We start from the raw sequence: 19,782 nt of genomic DNA on the forward strand, positions 1-19,782 counted from the left end.
TAAAGCCTTTTTGAAAGTAAGACTTCGTTGACTTGAGTCATATTTATTTGCACTAAGATGTAAGACTGTTTCACGTTCCCAGTTTTCCATGGTATCCTCACAAAAATCAATTTTCTCAAAACTCATTTAGGAAATGATAATACTTGGGAAAAGTAAACATTCAAAAATAATCTTAGGAAGTTTGAAAATATCTTCCTGGTAATCTGATCACTAGGGTTACATTCTTTGATAGCCTACCTTTAGCATATCGTAGGTTTTAGGAACAGGGGAACGGCCTCCAACAAAATCATTTTCAACCAAGTGTAGGTTGTAGACATACTCAGGAACACTGCTGGTTCGGTGAAGATTTCCTGCAATCAAGCAAGTATTAAAATAACTCAGAACACAGGTGGGCTAATCAATATTTACAGACTGTGTAACAACGATGTATTAAACTTTTAAATTTAAGTAATGGAGGCCAAGAACAAAGTATTAAGTGTACATTAATGTTTTTAAATGCTGGTTTCACACCACCCTGGGATATGGCAAGTGATCAAAGAGTATCAAAACATTCTCTACAAAAGGTTTTCAGCTGGGTGTGGTGGGTCACGCCTGTAATCCCAGCACTTTGGGAGACCAAGGAGGGTGGATCACCTGAGATCAGGAGTTCGAGACCAGCCAGGCCAACATGGTGAACCCCATCTCTACCAAAAATAGAAAAATTAGCTGGGTGTAGTGTCGGGCACCTGTAATCCCAGCTACTCAGGAGGCTGAGGCTTGAACTCGGGAAGCAGAGGTTGCAGCGAGACAAGACCATGCCACTGCACTCCAGCCTGGGCAACAAAGGTGAAACTCTATCTCAAAAAAAAAAGAAGTTTTTCAAAATGGAAGTTGAATTTAAAAAAAGAAAAATAAAGAGGCAGGTGGATCACCTGAAGGTGGGAGTTTGAGACCAGTCTGACCAACATGGAGAAATCATCTCTACTAAAAAAAAAAAAAAAAAAAAATACAAAATTAGCCGGGCATATGCCTATAATTCAAGTTACTTGGGAGGCTGAGGCAGTAGAATCGCTTGAACCTGGGAGGTGGAGATTTCTGTGAGCCGAGATCACACCATTGCATTACAGCCTGTACAGCAAGAGCGAAACTCCATCTTAAAAAAAAAAAAAAAAAAAAGAAAGAAAGAAAGAAAGAAAAGAAAAAGAAGGGAGAGGAAATACACAAAAATATAAAAATGCTTGGTTGTTGCTGGTTGCAGTGGCTCACTCCAGTAATCCCAGCACCTTAGGAGGCTGAGGCAGGTGGATCACGAGGTCAGGAGATTGAGACCATTGTGGCCAACACAGTGAAACCTTGTCTCTACTAAAAATACAAAAATTAGCTGGGCATGGTGGTGCATGCCTGTAATCCCACCTACTTGAAAGGCTGAGGCAGGAGAATGGCTTGAACCAGGGAGTCGAAGCTTACAGTGAGCCGAGATTGCACCACTGCATTCCAGTCTGGCGACTGAGACTCAGTCTCAAAAAAAAAAAAAAAAAAAAAAAAAAATTCGTTGTTATACTGCTGAAAACTTTGGGACTCATTCTCTGGCTTAGGTGTTTAGGTGGTCTGGACTATAAAGGTCAGTTTCCCAAGACAAAGAACTCTGCTCCCAGGGAAGGAATTCAGAAGCTTTTTGTAATAAGTAGGTATAGGCAACACTTACAACAGTGACTCAACACTACTAGATAACACAGCTTGTATAAACAACAGGGTAGATCAGCATGATTCGGGGAAACAGAATCAAATTCAGGCCAATGCTGGGGTTGAGATATTTGGCAACAGGAGAGTTTGGCAGGAAAGGAAATCAACCCCTATACTCCAAATGGCTTTTGTGGAATCACCTGGCCCTTCCTTTGTTTGGTGGTCTCATAGCCAGCCCACTCTCATGCAAACACAGATAGGAGTCAGCCCTTTGTGCTTAGCTCTGTGAAGCCTGCAGGGATTCAACTGACGCATGTCTCCTACATCTTCCAATACTCCTCTCTGAGGAGGGAGAGTGGTAGAAAGCAGTATTTTGTGTCCCTCTTCTGCCTCCATTATCCTTCTCTCAGCTTTCTTTTTTCTTTTGAGTTTTCTCTTAGTGCCTTTAAAAAAAAGACTAAACCAAATAAGCAACAATCTCCAAAAGCCAAGTGATATCTACTTTCTTAAGTTTAACCGCAATTTCTTTTTCTGCGACGTAGCATTTTTTAGAAATTGGAGGAAAAATATATTCAATTAACTCTTCTGGGCTTCAGCAACTCGTTGAGAATACAACAACATAGGCAGCTCCTTTCCAGTACAGTGGGAACACATCAACATAACTTTTCCAATACATTGTTATAAAGTCAAATTTTCACAATACTAACAGTACGTTCACAAGGGGAGGGAGCACAGAAACTTGAAATTATTTTCTGCCAGAGAGCGAAAAAAATCTAAATCCATCACAAATTTTGTTTGTGCACGTGTCCTTATTTCCTAAGCCAATCTGCCTGAGAAACAATTTTCAGGCCTCAAGGAGTCTTGTGGGGAGGCAGCAGCAAGCTTGTAACTGTCACCCCAGAGACAAGGGCAGTTGAGATAAGTCAGGCATCTCCTGTTTCCAGGGGCTTGATTTCTCCATAAGGGCTGGCAGAAGGTCAGGCAGCCACTTACTTTTTAATCTCTATGACAAAGAATGCCTGGAACTTGGACCTTAAATAAGGAAAAAAAAAAACACCTTTTTTTCCCCCAAAATTTTATTAGAGATGGAGTTTTGCTGTTGCCCAGGCTGAACTCTCATCTCTGAGCTCAAGTGATCCTTCTGCCTCAGCCTCCTTTACTTGAAAGCACTTTTCCATGTTCCCACAGCAAATTTAGAAAAGGACTCAAGACACATTAAGAGTTACATCTTTAAGAGTGTTAAAGTTTGTTATTATAAATAACATAAGTTGAAAGCAATTCATATTGTTATTATTATTATTTTTGAGATAGAGTTTCCCTCTTGTCATCCAGGCCCAAGTGCAATGGCGCGATCTTGACTCACCGCAACCTCCGCCTCCCAGGTTCAAGCAATTCTCTTGCCTTAGCCTTCCAAATATATGAGATTACAGGTGCCCGCCACCACGCCCAGCTAATTTTTGTATTTTTCATAGAGATGGGGTTTCACCGTGTTGGCCAGGATAGTCTCAAACTCCCAACCTCAGGTGAGCCACCCGCTTCAGCCTCCCAAAATGCTGGGATTACAGGCATGAACCACCATGCCCAGCCTCGTATTATTATTTTATGTTGGCTGAGGCTTGTGCCTAGGCTAATCCTTTATCCTCTACTCCACACTCACAGTTCCTTCTCTCCTCCCCAGGCCACTAGGGACATAGGCCTGAAAAGGCCCTGCTGGTATGGGAAAGGAAGCTAGCAGGCCAGGTACAGGGAACATAAAAAGGCTTTAATCCTGAAGGGTCTGGGAGCCAGAGTACTCTTAGCACTAGGAATATGTAGAAAGGTGAAGGGGTCGGGGTAGGGGGAATGACTGGGGAGAGAGCTTACACTACCCTCACCCTCACCCCTAATAAAACAAGCTTTTGTACAAAGGCTGTGGCCAGGCAGAACATTATTTCATATTGATACATAAGAAATCCAATTTATTAGCTTTATAAAAATTAGCTGAGTGATATCTATGTTCAAACCTTTAGACCACATGAAAACTGAATATATGAAAGCTAGGAACAATCTAGAATGGCAAAATACGAATGGTCATTTATGGACGGTAGCTGGAACCATTAATTCCTGTTACTCTATAATAAAATGGCAGGTGATGAAAGCAGGCACTTTTAGGAATTCAAGAAAAATTCTGTCCCTCAGTCTCTCTAGCCCGTCATCACCTGGAATATGCCCTTGCCCTAATGCCAGGAGTAAGTAGATATTCAGGAACAATTAATAGCGTGCTTCTTCCATCTTTAAGCTGCGATCCTGCAAAGGTTTTCTAAATGCGTAGGAATCCTTGAACAGGACCCAGTGAAACAGTATATCCTATCAAATAGCTAATTAATCAGTGAGTTTTATAATCAGGCTTATTGAACTAAAATCTTTAACTGATGTTAAATATTCACATTGTTGCTGTGGGTGTCAAGGCTTTTTAAAGCAACTTACGTGAACTCCTTACATTTCAATATGACTTTTCTTTTAAGGAGTTCAAGTTATTTTATGTTTCTTTATAATGTTCTGTGATGTGGAGCCAGCTACTATCATCTCTGTTTAGAATTAGGGAAACTTAAATTGCCTGCTTTAAACTGAAAAGAGATCTAATAGGATTGAACTCTGGGTTCCTCCTTTCCCCTGGTCTCTGCTGTCTGACTGGTTGGTGGCTACTATGACATTGTCATTTATCAAGGCCTTAGAGGGATGATTATTATTGTTTTGATATGAGGACAAAAAACAATTATGTTCTCTTTCCTCTAAAACCTTCACTTACGCAACTCCAAATACTCTGTAAACATGAATTCTTTATTTGCCAACGTAAGTTCTTATAAGAAAGCTGCTTCTTCGGTTTTCAGATGAATGAACTGAGACTGGTTTAAAGGTCCCCAAAATAACTACAAGGTAGCTGGAAGCAGGGAATAAAATAAGACTGAATTTTTAAACCACAGATGCTCTTCCTGTGGAATACTCATGAAAGATGTGACTCCAGATATTCAGCCTGCAAGCTGGCACATTCGATAGTTTTCTCTGGATAAACAGCCAATCTCAAACAACAAATAATGCAGATGAATTCACCCAGGCAGTCATGAGTTTGAGATCAGTATGGTGATTAAAGGTGAATTAACACCTGTGTTCTAAGATTTTAAAGAAATTTTGGACTGAGTAAAAATTTTTTTAAGTAAATACTAATAAGGATGGAAATAAATTTAAGTCATTTTCTGTTCAATTAGAGAATAAGATAATATCATGACCGTTGAACATATAAAATAACTCAGCCATGTCCTTTTCTGAAAATAGAAGCAAACAAAAACATATCATACACACAGGTGCAACCTGCTTTAAACAAATCCAACATGAAAATCCAGATTTTCTTACACTGAAAATTGAGATGTGATTCTATTTCAAAGGATTTGTTTACTTCGAAAAAGAAATAGGTATCTTGCCTACTTTGAAGACATCTATAGATTTCATCTGAAACCCCCAATCTACCACTTTGTATAGGTTTGGACAAATCAGTTAGATGCCTGTTTCCGATAATTCCTGCCACTAACAGGACTGCTGAGAGAGAAGCTGACCTGAGAAAGTATACCCTCAAATACTTTCAAAGTTGTAAAGTGATGGGTTTCTGACATGCCATTCCAAAATATGGCACGTGGCATTTGAGGAAACAGGAGGCACAGGAAGTTTTACCCTTACGGCTTCCTCTCACCCCTTCTCTCTGAAGCAGACCATATAAAATCAAGCTGACCTTCCTTTGAATTAGGTCAAAGACTCATTTCAGAAGGATCCTCCCTATACCTGGAGGAAAGGAATGTTACAAAGGGAAGAATCTGAACAAACAAGCCTTGCTAAATTCCCTCAGTTTACCATTAGATCAGGCTCACCTTTGTCTCATTAGACTTCTGCATGACTGTCCATAAAAATACAGTCTTCCCTGTTTCTGTGGGTCTTTGTTTCTGAAGACTCCTATGTCACATAAAACTTACATTAAATAAATTTGTCATGATTTTCTCTTGTTAATCTTTCTTTTATTACAGGAGTCTCAGCCATAAACCTGGTGACTGGTAAGAAAAGAAAACTTTTCACCTCCACAAAAGCAATATGCAAAAATGAGATAAGGTTTTAAAACAGAATTTAAGGCATAAAAATTTTTCACATGTTTTCATGAATTAGTCTGTTCTAATAAGAGGGATAAACGAGTATGCATGCTTTACTTTACACTGTGTTGTAGAGGAGGTTTTTGTCCTGCTAAGTTTACCTGGGTGCTTGAATTGGACTTTTTCTGGTTGTTTTTGATTGGTCCACCACTGAGGAGCATGATGACACTGCTGTGTTTTCCAGCCATTCATTTCCCTTGCACAGTGCCTAATATGCTTTTAACATTTCCTAAAGAAGGGGATGATTTACTAGGAAACATTTCAAATTAACATGCTTGGGCAACATTACCTAAATTCTTTTTTCTTTTTTCTTTTTTTTGCGACAGAGTCTCACTTTGTCGCCAGGTGCCAGGCTGGAGTGCAATGGAGTGCAGTGGCGCGATCTTGGCTCACTGCAACCTCAGCCTCTAGGTTCAGGCAATTATCCTGCGTCAGCCTGCCATGTGGCTGGGACTACAGGCGCACACCACCACACCCAGCTAATTTTTTATTTTTAGTAGAGACAGGGCTTCACCATGTTGGCCAGGATGGTCACTATCTCTTGACCTCGTGATCCACCCACCTCGGCCTCCCAAAGTGCTGGGATTACAGGCCTGAGACAGCACGTCCGCCCTAAATTGTTTCTTCTAAAAACACCATGGACATTTTATGGAGCCCACTTTAAGGAAAATAAAGTAGGTAGTTGCAGAGCAACTTTAAATTCCAACCTTCTCAAATAACAAGCAATTCAGGTCAAACCAATTGTGGGGGTGGGGGTAATGGTGAGGAAGGTCTGTTTTGATGGTGGCAGGATTCTGAATTCCTCAGAAGACTGCAGAGGTGAAGCCTTCAAAGGACAATGCAATGTTCTCCCTTCTGAATAATATGATTCCTAAAGCAGCTGTTATAGAAAAAAGATTTTTGTGTTTGGTCACCCACACAAACATTGCTCAAAATAATGAATTATTGTTAGGGTTAAAAATACTAAATTGAGGCCTGGCGTGGTGGCTCAGGCCTGTAATCCCAGCACTTTGGAAGGCAGAAGCTGGTGGATCACCTGAAGTCAGGAGTTCAAGACCAGCCTGACCACCACACATGCTACGTTTTTGTATTTTTAGCAGAGACAGGGTTTCACTATGTTGGCCAGACTGGTCTTGAACTCCTGACATCATGATCTACCTGCCTCGGCCTCCTAAAGTGCTAGGATTACAGGATTGAGGCACTGCGCTCCACAGAATAAAGAGAAACCCCATCTCTACTAAAAATACAAAACTAACTGAGCGTGGTGGAGCATGCCTGTAATCCCAGCTACTCAAGAGGCTGAGGCTGAAGAATCGTTTGAAGCTGGGAGGCAGAGGTGGCGGTGAGCCGAGATCATACCATTGCACTCCAGCCTGGGCAACAGGAGCAAAACTCCATCTCAGAAAAAAACAAAAACAAAAACAAAAACAACAACAACAACAAAAAAAACTAAACTAAACTAAATTGAGGACAGAGGCAGTGGCTCACGCCTGTAATCCCAGCACTTTGGGAGGCCAAGGTGGGCAGATCACTTGAGGTCAGGAGTTTACGACCAGCCTGGCCAACAAGGGGAAGCCCCGTTTGAATAGATCTTTAAAGTCATTTACTAGCAAAAGTAGGAGCTTCAAAGAAAGCATAAAATATGCTGAAACTCATCAAAGACCATAGTATGTCCGAACTCCCGAGTCGGCGAAGGAGTTTCTTTTTCGTTTTTTGTCTGCCTGTGTTGGCATGTAACACAGGATTCATTTCCATTGGACTTAGCTATTTTTAGAAAGTGTATTTTATCGCCAGGCACAGTGGCTCATGCCTGTAATTCCAGCACTTTGGGAGGCCAAGGCAGGCAGATCACTTGAGGTCAGAAGTTCAAGACCAGCCTGGCCAACATGGTGAAATCCCGTGTCTACTAAAAATACAAAAATTAGCCGAGCATGGTGGCGCGCACCTATAATCCTAGCTACTGGCAAGGCTGAGGCAGGAGAATCTCCTGAACCCGGGAGGTGGAGGTTGCAGTGAGCCGAGATCATGACACGGCACTCTAGCCTGGGCAACAGAGTGAGACTTTGTCTCAAAACAAACAAACAAACAAAATTTATTTTATCTTCTATTCCTACTTTCCGAGAAGAACAACCAGATATTGATGGAAACCACAACAGCCCAAGTAAGCATTTGCTTAGGCTGAAAAATAAGTAGAATGTGTTCGTTTAGATAGCTATAGTTGGCAGCGCATGGTGGCTCACACTAGCAATCCCAACACTTGGAGAGGCTGAGGTGGGTGGATCACTTGAGTCTAAGAGTTTGTGACAAGCTTGGGCAATATAGTAAGCCCTCATCTCTACAAAAAAGATAAAAATTTAAAAATTAGGCTGGGTACAGTGGCTCACCCCGTAATCCCAGCACTTTGGGAGGCCAAGGGAGACGGATCACCTGAGCTCGGGAGTTTGAGACCAGCCTGACCAACATGGAGAAACCCTATCTCTACTAAAAATATTAAATAAGCCGGGCATGGTGGTGCATTCCTGTAACCCCAGCTACTCGGGAGGCTGAGACAGGAGAATCGCTTGAACCCGGGGATGGAGGTTGCAATAAGCCGAGATTGAGCCATTGCATTCCAGCCTGGGCAACGAGAGTGAAACTCCATCTCAAAAAAAAAAAATATCTGGGAGTGGTGGCATGGGGCTGTAGTCCCAGCCATTTGGGAGGTTGAGGTGGGTGGACTGCTTGAACCCCAGAGAAAGAAGTAGCAGTGAGCTGAGGTTGGGCCACTGCACTCCAGGCTGAGTGATGGAAAGTGAGACTCTGTCTCAAAAAAAAAAGAAAAAAAAGAAAGGAAAGAAAAAGATGAAAAAACTATGGTGAAGAATTGTTGTCAAAGCAGATAAAAGTCTAATAAAGTTGTTTTATTTATTTATTTTTGACATGGAGCTTGCTCTGTCTCCCAGGCTAGAGTGCAGTGGCACGATCTCGGCTCACTGCAAACTCCACCTTCAGGCTTCATGTGATTCTCCTGCCTCAGACTCCCAAGTAGTTGGGATTACAGGCTCACACCACCACACCCGGCTGATTTTTTGGATTTTCAGTAGAGACAGGGTTTCACTGTGTTGGCCAGACTGGTCTTGAACTCCTGACCCCGTGATTCGCCTGCCTTGGCCTCCCAAAGTGCTGGAATTACAGGCCTGAGCCTCCGCGGCTGGCATAATAAAGTCTTCTGCTACTGAAAATTCAATAAACAGTTGTACAGTGCTGTATTTTGTGACCAGTAACACAGCTCATATAATCAACCATGAGAAACAACTTGGTTTATCAGGTATATGCTGGAAAATACTGGCTATGAGTTCTTACAAAGTTGAATACGCCAGGGACTAACCAGCTCTCCTGGAAGAGCAGGCCACACATTCCATGTGCCAGTGTGTGACTGACTATCCCTCGCCGTTATTACTCACACAATATACCAGTCACTAGAGTCCTTATTTTTCAGGAGCCCCCTGAGCAATTCAGGAACTATTCTCTGATATACCAATTTATGACATTTGGGGAGCAATCTTTCAAATTACTGCTCTAGATAATTACAAAAATACATTTTAAAAGCCTCCCTCTCCCTTTTTTTTTTGTTGAGATGGAGTCTTGCCCCCTCACCCAGGCTGGAGTGCAGTGGCACGATCTCAGCTCACTGCAACTTCCTCTTCCCAGGATCAAGTGATTTTTGCATCTCAGCCTCTCGAGTAGCTGGGACTACAGGTGTCTGCCACCATGTCTGACTAATGTTTGTATTTTTAGTAGAGACAGGCTTTTGCCATGTTATACTCCTGGCCTCAAGAGTTCTACCTGCCTTGGTCTTCCAAAGTGCTGGGATTACAGGCATGAGCCATTAAATAGCCCTTTCATAACACAGGTGTTCATGTCCTATTTTGTTTGAGGTATTAGAATATGTAATGGTAGAATTTGTGATTATAAACTAGTAATTTAGCATCCTGGTGAAGTATTAAATAGATATATCCTGAAAGTATCTAAATCCATTCATTTCTCAGCTAGGTGTGGTGGCTCATGCCTGTAATCCCAGCACTTTGGGAGGCCAAGGTGGGCAGATCACTTGCATCCAGAAATTCGAGTCCAGCCTGGGCAAACAGGCAAAACCCCATCTGTACCCCCCACAAAAAAAAAAATTACAAAAATTAGCTGGGTGTGGCAGCGTGCACCTGTAGTCCCAACTACTCAGCAGGCTGAGGTAAGACGATGGCTTGAACCCAGGAGGCAGAGGTTGCAGTGAGCCAAGATGCACTCCAGCCTGGGTGACAGAGACAGACCCTGACTCATGAATGAATGAATGAATCAATCAATCAATCAATCTGTTCATTTCCGTAACTTGTCTCTTTACTTTGGCATTCCTGCCAATTTATTTGCTAAGATATCTCCTAAGGCTTTAAAACTTGTAAGACTTTATAACTTCAATGGAAAATATCACATTATACTTCCAATATACAAAAAAAGTGAATTTATAGAACTCACAAATTATTTTTTGCTTTAAAATACTCACTACAGGTTTTCTTTGTAATGACTCTGAAGTCACTGTGTCTCCCCTGCTTCTTACTTGCCAGGGCTAACCCCTCCCAACTGATTCATAACTGCTATCACAACTTTTTGTTGTTGTTGAGACAGGGTCTGCTCTGTTGCCCAGGCTGGGATGCAGTGGTGCATTCAGAGCTCACTGCAGCCTTGAACTCCTGGCCTCAAGTGATTCTCCTGTCTGTGCCTCTCAAAGTGCTGGGATTATAGGAAAGAGCCACTGTGCTAGGTCTGGTCCTACTTTAAATTCACCAAATCTGTCCAATGTATTTTCACAAAACCCCTGCACTTTTCATGTTTCTTCCCTGTGGAAACATCTGTGACTCACAGTTACCGAATTCTTTAACTTGCATTCAAGATCTCCCTCTGTAGAATGAGGTGGAGGAGAGGGGGGAAGGAGGCTGCCTACAAGCGACACAACCGAACTGAGTTAACTGGGCAAGAGCGAAGGGAGGGAGATGGGGAGGGGTAGAAATACCAAGCAAGATACACTGCCTGTGTGTGTTTGGTGGGGAGCAAGGGCAGTGGCCCCAGGGATGAAGTTTGAGAAGTTGCAGGCATCAGGTCGCGAAGAACTTGGAATGCCGTGTTCAATAATTTTACTCTTGCAGATAACAGCAAGAAACTGAAGGAATTTAAATTGGGAAATGATGCAGTAAGATTTTAGAAGGTTCACTCAGGTAACTACGTGGAGAATGGATTGGCGTGGGGCCAAGTTAAAGCAAGAAGAGGTTATTTTCTCTTCCAAGGAGATTTTGAAAGGACTGTATCTTACACTACCACTTCTAGCACAATCTTGCATCAGCACTTGACAAGTTAATTGTTGATTAGTCAGATTACCTGTACATTAGAAATATCCTAGTTACACAAATTCAGTTTGTGCTTAATCAATTATCTATTCTGTGGCTCACCAGAATGGAACTAAAATGTGAGTAGGATTGTCACATGTATGCTTTTGTCTTGGGGTAGATGGAAGGTGCTCAAATAGTTTTCACTGTTCTCTGTCATTCTGGAAATATGGAGAGGAAAAAAAAGTTGCTTCTCCCAACATGTAGGCAGACTTTATTCTTAAGTTATTAGAAAGGCCGACTTTGTTTATTTCGGCAAGGTTGACTCTACATTTGGATAGTCTATGTTTACTATCATTCTTTTATCTGTATGGCTTATGTATTTATCTGTAATATTTTGGTGGCCTACGATAAGTTCATATAATCTGTTAAGAAAAGTTCCCATTTGTTTTCATCCTTCAGTGAAAAAAGTAATCAATATCCAATAGGCTTGATGCCTCCCCACACCCACCCCATGAATACTTACTGAGAGATTCAGAAAAAAATAATCCATTAAGCTTCTAATGAACAACATTTTCATCCACAAATTCTAAGAATCAAGGAATTGCAGAACTTTGATTATGACTGCTTTGGCTAACTAATGTTGTTAAGTGTAAAGCTGATTAGTCCAAGAATAAAAATATGTGAATTATTTTAATAGTAATAGCAGGTTGTATTTTCAAATGCTTAAGGTTATTTTTTCCAACTGTCCATTTTTATTTAAATCTATATATTGAGCTCTCAAGTGTTTATCTTTAAGCACTTTAAGAACATTACAACTGTTTTTATGTCCGATATCCAATCACCAGTAATAGCATTACAGAAAAGATACACAGGCTGGGCCCAGTTGCTCAGGCCTGTAATCCCAGCATTTTGGGAGGCTGAGGTGGGCAGATCCCCTGAGATCTGGAATTCGAGACCAGCCTGGCCAACATGGTAAAACTCTGTCTCTACTGAAAACACAAAAAATTAGCCAGGCTTGGTGGCAGGAGAATCACTTGAAGTCGGGAGCCGCAGGTTGCAATGAACCGAGATTGAGCCATTGCACTCCAGCCTGGACAACAAGAGTGAAACTCTTGCCTCAAAAAAAAAAAAAAAAAAAAAGATAACAGGTTGTTAATGTTTCTATGAGAAGGCTTGATGGTCTGTTTAGTATTCTTACTCTACTAGTCAGGGGATCAAGGTGCCCCCTCTAACAGAAAAATAAAGTTTTCTCCTAATTTATTGCGTATTCTACTTGCACTGCTTCCTTTTACTGCTAATTTACTTCCCTAGGAGAAGTATAGTATTTGTCTTCATATATTTGCATACAGGCACAAAATACCTGAAGTCCAACATTTGTCTCAGAATTGTATAATTTAAACTGTTGAATGTCATCTGAGATGGAAATAAATCATCTTATTATAGGCCATATTAATTGTCTCATTTATAAACTCCAGAGGTTTTAGCAACATATTTATATTTCATTGTTTTTTTTTTTTTTTTTTTTTTTTTTTGAGACGGAGTCTCGTTCTTGTTACCCAGGCTGGAGTGCAATGGCACGATCTCGGCTCACCGCAACCTCCGCCTCCTGGGTTCAGGCAATTCTCCTGCCTCAACCTCCTGAGTAGCTGGGATTACAGGCACGCGCCACCATACCCAGCTAATTTTTTGTATTTTTAGTAGAGACGGGGTTTCACCATGTTGACCGGGATGGTCTCGATCTCTTGACCTCGTGATCCACCCGCCTCCGCCTCCCAAAGTGCTGGGATTACAGGCTTGAGCCACCGCGCCCGGCCTATTTCATTGTTATCATAGATAGGCTGCCAATAATATGCTTGTTCTCTCAGAGAAAAAAATACAAAAATTTAGTAATTTGTATTGATCAGACCAGGAATGCAATTGTAAGGTAATATCGACGTTAAACTATGTAAAGACAAAATAATGTAAGTATGCACAGCCTTATTTTAATAAATATGAGAAAATTTGTGAAGTTCCTACCTAAAACCTAGAGAAAATGAGCCAATGTGAACTACAAATATCCAGAATATTTAATACAAGTAAGCTACCTTCTGTTCCCATGACTGTGGAACTCCTAGCACAGGGCATATAGATAACATTATTAACAGAGTCTTTTAACAGCCTAAATGAACAGTCTTCCTCCCGTTAAGGTAATTTCCTGCATCTTATCTGTCACACATAGAAAAATGTACTTTCATAATCAAGCCCTGTTACTCTGGGTCTAATTCTGGTTTCTTACTTTCCATGGATTCTGAAGCACCCTTACTTTACCCTGAAACAAAATTTCACTCCTAAAATATGTGTTCTCAACATTTCCAGGGGTGTAAAGTTGTTGTTGTTTTTTTTTGTAACCACCATTTTGTTAACATTCTATTTCATATGACTTACTATAATCAGAAGAATTTCTTAAATAAAAACGAAAGACCACCATATACTTCTTTTGGGCTTACCGAACTCAATCTGCTTGGCACTGGACAAAAAGTGGCTCACAGGCTGTATTACACAGACACAGAGGTACATTCAATCCAGTGTGCTACTGACACCTCACATTCAGAGCAGCAGGCCCAAGGCCCTGCCACACGCCATCTCACTTTTTTCCCCCTTTTCTGATCCCTCCTACTTTAGTCACCTTGCTCCCCAGAATTGCTTCATTCCTGGGATTCCTTTTGTCAAAGGAAGAATTTAGGCAGAGTTTGAACAATGTCTTACGTTTTTTTAACAGTAGCACCTAGTTACTACCTTTCTTTTGCTACCCTGAGCCAATTTTCAATTCTCTCTCCCAAATTCACTTTTTTTTTTTTTTTTTTTTGAGATGAGTCTCGCTCCATTGCCCAGGCTGGAGTACAGAGGCACGATCTTGGCTCACTGCAACCTCTGACTCCCCGGTTCAAGTGATTCTTCTGCCTCAGCCTCCCTAATAGCTGGGATTACAGGTGTGCACCATCACACCTGGCCAATTTTTTGTATTTTTAGTAGAGATGTGTTTTCACCACATTGCTCGGGCTGGTCTCAAACTCCTGACCTCAGGTGACCCACCCATCTTGGCCTCAAAGTGCTAGGATTACAGACATGAGTCACAGCACCTGGCCCAGAATTCACTTGGATCACAGATATTTAAAAGCAGCTTCATCAGGAAGATCGCCTAAGATAACAGTGTGCTTCAAGTTTTATGGTGGATTTCTAAAGATGTTGTAAATTGCATTACGGGGTTGTTCACTGTGCTTTATAGAAGATTGTTCACTGTGCTTTAGAAGTGGTAAATACAACAATTTAAAACAACTTTCTCCCTACTCAGGTACCCCAGGAGAGGAACTGTGTAACAAGTAGTACTTTTAAGGCAAGAGTAATAAATAGGATAAGGACACTTCTAATTTTTCCCTTTGCCAATACTTGAAATTCTTAAATGTCTTCTGTTTCTTTTAGAAAAAGATTTTAACTATTAGCTACAATACAGACTTACTTCACAACGCTGCTATACACCTCTGAAGGCCCCCTTCCCAAAGAGTTACAGCCAACTTTAAAATGTTCAGCACAGTTAAAAATAACACCAAAAGTCACTGAGTGATTTACAATGAAAATCACCCAGCTATACTGAGGCTTTAGAAAGAAGTCAAAGGGTTAAAGAACCTTGCAAGATACTTATCAATCAGCCACATTTATCTCATCTCTGTTTTCAGCAGCTTATCCATTGTCCCAACCTTCCAGGTTTGTCAACAACTCAGAATTCTCCAGGGGCCTGAAGCTAACAGGAGTTAACATCATCAGGGTCTTTTTTTTCCTGGAAAGTCTTATGTTGATACAGGATTTTTTTTCAGACCAGTACTGTTTCAACAATTGCTTGTGTATTTCAACTTGAAAGACAGGATAGTAATATGAAAATAAAAATTATACTCAGAACCACCATAAGCCCCCAGACCTTTTCAAAGAGTGTTAATTAAAGAATACATATGAACCACCCTTGGTAATTGTTTCATGGCATGCTAATGTTAAATTCCTTTGAAGCTGATTTCCTTTTTGAGTCTCAGAAAGCTGAGGCTTTAAAGTAAGTAGGTGTTGTTTGCTGCCTTATCTCTCTGCCTGATTTGTACTTCTGTGTAGGCTGCAGAGTGTATTTCAGCTTGCTGGGAAGCTGCTGTTGCAATCAAAATATTTCAAAGGCTTTGTTCCTTAGTTGGAAGAGCCAGTCAAGTAGTTGCCCTAAGCATTATAGCAGAAGGACCAAGATAGTACCCTTTGTTCTACCATATCAACTCTATGAACTGTGAAATATTCATTCTGTTCGCTCCTAGAGTGATCTTTCTCCAATCATCTTCCTGTCCAGTCCTACCTACTGAATTTTTGAGATCTACATCCAGGAAGTTTTTCAAAATTTCCTTCCACTAGGAGTAACTTTTTTTTTTTTTTTTTGAGACAGAGTTTCTCTCGGTAGCCAGGCTGGAGTGCAGTGGCGCAATCTCGGCTCACTGCAACCTCCGCCTCCTGGGTTCAAGTGATTCTTCTCCCTCAGCCTCCTGAGTAGCTGGGACTACAGGCGCAGGCCACCACAACTAGCTAATTTTTTATTTTTAGTAGAGATGGAGTTGCACTATGGTTGGCCAGGATGGTCTCGATCTCCTGACTGCATGATCCACCCACCTCACTCTCACAAAGTGCTGGAATTACAGGCATGAGCTACCATGCCCGGTTTTTTTTTTGGTTTTGTTTTTGAGACGGAGTTTTGTCCAGGCTGGAGTGCAATGGCATAATCTTTGCTTACTGCAATCTCTGCCTCCCTGGTTCAAGTGAGATTCTCCTGCCTCAGCCTCCCGAGTAGCTGAGATTACAGGCATGCACCACTATGTCTGGCTAATTTTATATTCTGAGTAAAGACGGGGTTTCTCCACGTTGGTCAAGCTGGTCTTGAACTCCCAACCTCAGCTGATCCGCCCACCTCAGCCTCTCAAAGCACTGGGATTACAGGCATGAACTACTATGTCCGGACAATTTATACTTCTAAACTCCATAATACATTAGTTAATCTTTTGAGTCACTTACTACTTTTTATTTCGTAATGTATTTTTCTAGAGGTTGGTCTCCTTATTTAGACTTTAAACTTCTTGCTTAAAGCAAGCAGTCTTTGTGTTTAATTCAGCACCTGCACAGTGCCCTGTATGAAGATGCTCATTTGATGCTTGCTGAATTCACCACACAGTTGATGCATTATACTGTAGAGAGAACAGATTATGTGTGGAGCTGGGATTACACTTCCAGCAAATGCTGACAGATACATACTTCATATGTGAGACGGATTCTCATATCTATCTCACACAATTGTTTTAAGGATATAATAAAGATTCTGGAATAGGCACAAAGTATACAGATGCCCAGCAACATTCCCTTTTCTTCTGTTCATGGCTCCATTCCCTCCATTTAGGAATAGTTGCATCTGCTTGTTCTTCCTGGCTGGCCACTCTCACAGGATAAGAAAGAATATCTAATATGCCTCCTGTGTTCCCCATGTGGAGGAAGCTGGTTTGGTTTTAGTTTGAATGAGTGAAATGGCTCCACTGGTCAAAGATTGGCCTCAGTCATCCCAGAGTCTTTAGTCAGACTCCTAAGTCTAAATTTAAGGTCTTTTCCCCCAGGTATTGTGGCAGTTCTGTGTTGTCTAGACCACCCCAGCTTTTCAGAACGTCCTCAATTTTATTTAGAGAAAAATGGGAGGGGGCCACGGAGAGGCTTAGCATCTAATAAATCCCACTTTGTATTAATAATTTTAAAACATAATGATAAAACTGATAAGAGGTTTAAAATTCATGTTTGGGAGTTTAAATACCAACTTTGCCAGTTACCATCTATGAGAACTTCAGTGTTACTTAACTGCTTAGTTTCCTTATCTGTAAAATGAGGATTAAAATATCTAGCTCATTACAAGTTTTTAAATACAAATTATATATATATATATAAAATGAATACACACACTCCCAGACTCTGCTGTTTTAAAACTGTGGTCTGGCCTGTTAGAATTTTTCTATTTTCCTAATAGAAATTAGAACGGGTTAGCCTACATTCGCCAATGTACAAGTTACTTCATACAGAAACAGTTGAACATGGAAGAAACAGATATTCCAACTTAATTACTCAATTTCTTTCCTTTTTTTTTTTTTTTAAATTTTTTGCTATAAGCCAACATAGTGCTTTTATAATGCAAACACACACACACAACAAGTAAAACAAGAGTTACGGAGTTGATCTGATCACCTGACTTTAGCAGAGGAGAAAAGGATACATCGTGTACCCTAACGTGGCTTGCCATCTTCTTGCCCTTCCACCTCCTAGGTCTATCAATCACAAACATAGTGTGCCTGTGTGTGCTTACCCCCCTTTCACCTCCATGTTTAATTTTTTGGAGGGATCAGCCTTGTACCACGCCCGCATCGGTGGGGGTGGGAAGCGCAGCCGGGAGGGCAGGGGTGTTGCCGGCAGGGCCAAAGTCCCCTTTCTCCTGGGCGTGTTTGTTCCCAGGACCAAAGCCTCCTAGTCACTTTTTTCACTCCTTAGATCCACCACTCGCCTCCTACACTTGGAGCGCCCCTAAATACTTGCACAAGACAGCACAATCCCAATTTATAGGCTGTAGGAGCGCCTGTGCTGTCGGGTTTTCTTTCTCAAGATATTTACGGGGGTCATGAACTATTTAAAAAATCTAATAAAAGTGAAGAAGGGCTCCTTCTCCCAGAAAACGACAGTACATACCAAAATTCTGTATAGCATCTCAAGGTGTTTGATAGACTCCCTGAACCTCCAAATTTAGTCCGTACCAGCGAGGGGTGTAGACGGGCGGAGAAAAAGAAAGGGGTGAAATTTCCAAGTGAGTTCTTTAACACTGACAGATATGTACAATCTTTAACATACATAGGTACCTCTATGACAAAGCTAAGTAATAGGTTATGGAAAAGAGTGCTTTCCGCAAGCAAGCCGGTCATACCGAGGGCGGCGAGCAACAGGTGGGCAGAACACCGGGTTCTGCTCTCCCAGCAAGCGGGGTGAGGAGGGGGTAACGCGGTGCGCGGCAGGGGGCGGCGCCAGGGAGCCGCGGGCTCCACTCACCGTTGCCCACAGAGCTGCGGCCCTTCCGGGCGAGGGTCTGCTGCACCTGCTCCTGGATCCGCAGGCTCTTGACCGTCTGGCCGCCGCGGCAGTTGCTCCCCGCCAGCTTCAGCTTGGCCTCAGAGGGCAGCGCGAGGCTGGAGCTGTCCAGTTGTCCCAGGATCTGCTGGCCCAGGACGGTCCGGATGTAGCCGTACTCAGCTGGGGCGCCGGGGGCTGCCATGGGGCCGGTGGGGGCGACAGAACCGCTCGACTGCCTCGCGACTCGCGGGCGAAGCCGCGGCGGAGCTGGGGGCGCTGGCGCGAGCCCCGCCCCACCCCTCCCCGCCCGGCCCCGGCCCCGCCCCTGGCCCGCCCCCCGCGCCGGTGAGAGGCCCGGGCCGGGGGGGAGCTCGGCCTCGTGGGCCGGACGCCCGGGCTTCCCTGGGGAGGGGGCGCGGCTCCGGCCGGGCACGCGCACTCGGGCCTGGGGGCGGGGCGGCGCCGGCCGGGAGCGGGCCCCGCTGCGCGCGCGGACACCTGGCGAGTTGGACCCGCCCCCCCCACCGCGGGGAGGTGGGGAGAGGGGCGCGGCTCGCCCGGGGTCGCGCACGTGGTCGGAGTCCCGGCGGATACCGCCTGCCGGGGCCGCCCTCCGCTCTGCGGGTGCCAGGCGCTGTGCAGGATGAATTTCCGCTTGATGCAGGGAGGGGCTGCCTTGCAGGCAGGTGCGCCCTCGAGAGTCACTGGTGTTCCTGGACTGAGGTTTGCCTCCAGGATTCCCGAGTGAGTAGTCTGTCTGGTTAGTCAGGCTTTGTCGGACTGTTGGAAACGTTTCCTGGTTTTCCTGGACCTGAGGGTAAGAAAGGGCTATTTGCTCAGGCGGAAAGGGCAATATGAGGGAAATGTGCCAAGAAGATGACACGAGTGAAATAAAAGACTTTTTAAGAGAGTGTTTTTTTTTCTTAGTACAACTTCAGGACTATGTACTTTTTGCACAGATGCAGTCCCAGAAACATATGTTCTTCCTCATTGAGAGCTTCTGTTTTCTCTTGAAGATACACAAATTGTACCCAGTAACTCTGGCTCACCCATTCCTCTCTTACGAACACACCCACACAGAGAAACTCCAACGAGGCTCTGGAGAAGAAATGAATTTTAATAGACGATGCTTTTTTTAAATAGGCCTGCTAACGTTGATTAAGTCCTCTTTATGACAGGCTCTTTGTAGAGGGATCCATGGAGAGGGCCTCCAACTTGCAGTCGAATCTTCCACAACATGTATTTATCGTGCTATTAATTATGTTTCACACGCAGTTGACTACTGCGAACTTGAGAGCTAAGCTCAACAGAAAGGATCCTTGACCTTAAAGTTTACAAAGAAAGCCACTTGTCTTGATTTTCCTCTTTGGACTTAAGAGGCAGAAAGAAAAACATGTATCACTGGTATTGAGTAAGATAATCTTCCCTTTGATTGCTTGGGTTTGTAT

The 19,782-nt window shown here is 42.8% G+C and overlaps 1 protein-coding gene across 2 annotated transcripts in view; it reads right to left on the reverse strand.

The window, feature by feature from the left end:
• The window catches only part of PKP2 (plakophilin 2), a 110,063-nt gene extending 91,439 nt beyond the window's left edge, over positions 1-18,624 (reverse strand). For both annotated transcript variants that reach the window (XM_074403055.1, XM_010337378.3), the window contains exons 1-2: positions 18,314-18,624; positions 238-350 (exon numbers count right to left, since the gene is read on the reverse strand). In XM_074403055.1, coding sequence (XP_074259156.1) covers positions 238-350; positions 18,314-18,536 — 336 coding nt within the window. In that variant the 5' untranslated portion in view covers positions 18,537-18,624. The remainder of the gene's footprint in view (positions 1-237; positions 351-18,313) is intronic.
• Between the last annotated feature and the right edge of the window lie 1,158 nt (positions 18,625-19,782).

The sequence above is a fragment of the Saimiri boliviensis genome, chromosome 7 (genome assembly GCF_048565385.1).
Source record: "Saimiri boliviensis isolate mSaiBol1 chromosome 7, mSaiBol1.pri, whole genome shotgun sequence".
Taxonomy (NCBI): Eukaryota; Metazoa; Chordata; class Mammalia; order Primates; family Cebidae; genus Saimiri; species Saimiri boliviensis.